This window comes from Metopolophium dirhodum, chromosome 9 (genome assembly GCF_019925205.1).
Source record: "Metopolophium dirhodum isolate CAU chromosome 9, ASM1992520v1, whole genome shotgun sequence".
Lineage (NCBI taxonomy): Eukaryota > Metazoa > Arthropoda > Insecta > Hemiptera > Aphididae > Metopolophium > Metopolophium dirhodum.
Window position 1 is genome coordinate 22,429,492 of NC_083568.1, and position 5,035 is coordinate 22,434,526.

The window sequence follows — 5,035 nt, forward strand, 5'->3', positions numbered from 1 at the left end:
TCTTTTTAACTAATTTAAGTTAGTATTTTTTTTTTAGGTACCTACATAAGTATCTACTGACAGTTCTCAAACTTTAAAAGCAAAATAATAATGTAATAAATATAATATTATAAAAATAATGCGAAATCGTACGATTCTTTTGTTACATATTTTGTGTTTATTGACCGAACCAGAACATTGTTGTTTTATTACAATCACGTGTTGGAAAAGTTTATTTTAAAATTTTGGAATTATAAAATAATATTTCATTTAAAATGTATAATTGTAATCTGTTTAATACCTACACATGCGTTTATTAATTTCATTGCATAATATGAATGCTGAATAGTATTGTACAGGTAATAAATATTATATTATTTACTGAAATTGATTCAATGTAATTTTACGCTTATATAAAAGCAGAAAAAAAAATATTATTTAAAAATATGTTCCTGAGTACTAATTACGTCAAGATACGTACAAACAATTTATGATAATTTAACCATAAGACGATGGTGCAATGGTATATTTCTTTATAAAGTAGTTGGTTGAAATGTTGAATTGCATGTGACAAGCCGTCACGTTATTTTGTTCGTGCAAAAAAAAATTTAAGTTATAAATAAGACTAAATAAAATGTATAGTCATATAATAGTAATAATAATAAAAAAGCGATGGGGGTTTTCGACCCTAATCCAACCACCCCTCTTGGATATGGTGCTGCATGTGGACTCCTGTAGAGTACCTATATCTGCCGGTGAAATGTTTTCGGTTAATTCACAATATTATACTAGATTGACTTGTATTCAGAATAATGAGATAATAGTATTGTATAACTCCGATCCGTTTTTGGTATATAATATCCCTGTTTTCGGTAATAAAATCATAATCACCGAAGACGGCAATATAACAACATGTAAGTAGAACATATTTTATTATGAGTAAATTACTGTGTTTATATTTTTTATGTTACTTACCCATTCATATCAAAGTCATCAATAAACCATAATAATATTATAGTTATTACTTATTAACCTCTAAACAAATAACAATTGAATTAACATAATATAAGGGTAAATAAATAAACAAAATAAATACTACGATCAGTTTTCTTTTTTGATGTTTAGCAGCAATGCCATTTAACGTAAAATATTCAAACAGCAAAATAATACTTATAAGAAATGTTTTTAATTGATCAAATATTTCATTGTTTTTAAATGCCTATATTATTATATTATTTTTACCAGACTAAAGATTATTTTCATTCTAAAGCAATACAATGTTATACTTTACAACACATAACACCCAAGACCCAACAGACATTTAATTCGTAATAAAACTGATTCATTCACTAGAACATTTTAAAAATTCTATAATGTTATAATATGCCAAAAAAGTTGAAGATTTTTTTGAAAATAATTTCACGTAATTATTTCATCTCTATTGAAAATAAACGTTAAATTAATAAATATAATGTTATTAATTTGTAAAAAATACAAGACTTAAGGATTATTATTTTATGAATTACAATAAAATAACCAAAATGGCCAAGTCTTGCAGTATTGTTTTTTCATGCCGTTCTGTTATACATAACATTTATTCAATAATTCTCGGAAATTACGAACCTGCTTATAATTTTCAGGAAACTCTTGGGCCACATTCATCACTTACTACTGATTTGTACGTACTTGACGTACCTCATCATCATGACCAACGGATATCCATTGCGTCCTAACTATTGTTCTTTGTATGTTCCGGACGACAATTTCGTTATTGACGAACAAAACGCACCGGTTTCCACTAAGCCCGTACTGGTAAGATATTATGTTTAAATCTTAATTTATCTTGCCACCCAATACCTTTCCGCTATTCCTATAGCATGATGATACCAGTAATATATTACTACTGTCGTAATTATTCCTACATCATGAATGCATACATTATACGGGGTTATTCACAAAGCATGTTCCTCCAATTTTTTTTTTTTTTTAATAATAATAAATTTATTCAAATTTTGATTTTGAGATTTTTAAGTATACCTACTATTAAGATTATAACTGTAAGATAATCTCAAATAGCTACTTAGATTTTTTTTAAGACCATTTAAGGAATAGCGATATCAACATATTGTTTTCAAATGATAATCCACATTTTATATCATAAATTGTTAACCAGATGATTTTTGCCACAAATCTTTGATACGTCTAAGTCACTTTGAAAAAGTAGGTAGTTTCTATAAAGATGCATATAGGGACTAATACTTAATAGACTCTATATTGTCCTTAAAAATGGTTTAACAAAAATTAAAAATATATGAAATAATGGCATTTACTAAGTGGTAGACACTTATTACACTCCGACAATTTTTACAAATTATAATATATTAATAGATTAATATGAATTATTAATAACTTAAAAATTAGAAACTATAATATTTGAATTATCAAAGCACTCTTATCTTAAAACGAATTATTATCGACCTATTATGAAATATATGCCTACATACCTACCTTATTCTTTGTTTGAATATCCAATGTTGGCAAAAATTGAACGTCAAACGCTTATAAAAAATCGTAGTTCACCGGTCATACAAAATTTTATAAACACCAAAAAAAATTAAATTTCTAATGCCAAAAATAGTTTATAATAATTAATAATAATATTAGAATTATTTTTTTAAAACTTTTATTGAGCTAGAAAAAATATTATTTTAGTAAAAGCGGAATGATTCAAATTTCTATAGTAAATACTTTTTGAACTACAAGGTTAAAAATTAAAATCGTAATTTTACGAATAATAATGTCTATAATGTCTTCAGAATTAAGAATTCAATCACTCGCAAAAAAATTATACCTATATATAGGGTATATGCTAAACATTTTTTTTCAATTTAATTTACTTATAATTTATAACATATAGACTTATGAGGAAATTTTTATTAAATGTATAAGCCACAGTTATGAATATCAAAATGTTATTAATATTTAAGTACAAAATAATCGCACATTTTTGCAAATTTGACGAATTTCGTCAAAATTCTAACGCTCATAAAAAATTATTATGGTATTACGCTCAACCTTTTATTTCTTATTCCAATATAAACAACTTATGAGGAACCTTTTATTACCTTTTAAATATTTTCAACCGATCCTAAAAATAATTATTAATACTTGAAAAAAAATAAAATTCAAACATTTAAAATGCCTATACATAGCTTAAAACTAGTCAAAATATTTTGAAAATTACACAAAAAAAAAAAATGACAATATAAACATTTAGTAAAAATTGTAAGTTTTTACGGTTATTTATTTTTGAATTAAAGCAAAATATTTTACTCGATTATGTCAAAAATTATTTTAAAGTTCCTTTTTTCCCTAATTTTCTCCAATAAATTAATGCCTAAGAAAAATGAGTACAGGGAATTATTTTTATTTTTGACCTCCTATAGTTTATTAGTTTATAAGTATAATTACTAAATTCGTTTTCTTACCAGAAACAATATTAAAGGTGAATATTGAAGCATTATCACACTTCCAAATGATAATATCATTTTAAAATATCAATACATTCCGCTCAGAATCGAAAATCAAACATCGCCCGTGTGATCTGTATAGTTATATATATATTATTTTTATCGCAGGTATATTAGATATAGATAATCGTTACTTACGCGTTTTGTGCTTACAGTTTTTCGGTAAGAGATTCGTGGAAGATAATTCTTCAAACGACTTAATAAAGCCATCCGAATCCAATATTATTCTGAAGAAGAAGAACTCGGAAATAATCAGCGCTTTGATGGGACTACGCAGGGCCATGTCAAACAAGTATGATGAACGTCATATACATGATTGATATCAAATAATGATATCAACATTCATCATTTCTAGTAAAAATACCTATGTTATGTTAACACGTAACATACATACAAATTGTAGCGAATACCAAAATAATAAATAAAATACAACTATATACGAATTTTTTAAGTCTTTGTGTAAAAATGTTTCAAAAAATGTATAAGTTATTTTTAAAACATATACTTATTTATGTATTTATGTGTGGCACGTTGTACACGGTTGAGAATAATATAAAATAACACTACAAATAAATATGGGTTACCTATAGCAGATTATTATTTTAATAACAGTTCAGTGCACTTATATAATCACACTATCACAATCCAATAAGTAATACACGTCACGATCAACTTGTACCTATAATGTACCTATGCTTTCTTTACTCATTTTTGTTCCACCCCCCAATTAACATAGTCCAGTTTTAATCATAATTAAAATATCTACATAAACATTCTTAGATTATATCTCAATCCATGGATAAATCTTTAAGTATATCTTAAATCATGTCACGGACTAAGAATCTATCCTTATCTTTGGTCTAACAACTTGCAAAGTAGCAACTTGCCTCATAGTGTTCGAATATCTATATATAGTGAATAGTGATTGTTTTGTATGTGAGTTTTATATTTGTGAATTATTTAATTTATAGTTTAAATTAATAACACCATTCGCCACATTACCCATGGGCTGGATCACCCGTTAGAAATATTGAAGATTTTTTATTTAAATAAATATTTATTATTTTACACGTTTACAGCATCAATACTTTTGAAATAAATAAATGATTTTATTTGTCATAGTAATATGTTCTTTGAATTGTTATCATCAAGTACGATTTTCATTAAATTACCATTACTTTTCTAGTGTAGTTTTAATTTTTATTGTTATCATTCATGGTAAAATTACAATTTGTATATTACTGTATTATACCTATATATAATATACAATGACGGCTTGACGTTTAACGTGGCCTGGTGTTTAATTCTTGTGTGGAGTCCAGAACCATTTATGACATTTTGTGGTCTTGTAAAATACTTTTACCTTCATATATATTCACTTTTAGTGAAAGGCCCCAAAATTCAGCTGGCATGGCACTGATAATATATGAGATAATACATTTTTTAGACGGGGAGTTCTAGAGACACAGGCACCTGTTACATTCTTTAAAATATTATCTTCATATTTAGAGAAACATTATTTTTGA

At 25.9% G+C, this 5,035-nt stretch overlaps 1 protein-coding gene across 1 annotated transcript; it reads left to right on the plus strand.

Moving 5' to 3' along the window:
• Positions 1-424: 424 nt before the first annotated feature.
• Positions 425-3,952, plus strand: LOC132952319 (uncharacterized). The gene is made up of 3 exons (XM_061024593.1): positions 425-893; positions 1,620-1,791; positions 3,665-3,952. Coding segments are annotated over exons 1-3 (339 nt in total). The 5' UTR covers positions 425-891; the 3' UTR covers positions 3,830-3,952.
• The last annotated feature ends 1,083 nt before the right edge of the window (positions 3,953-5,035 follow it).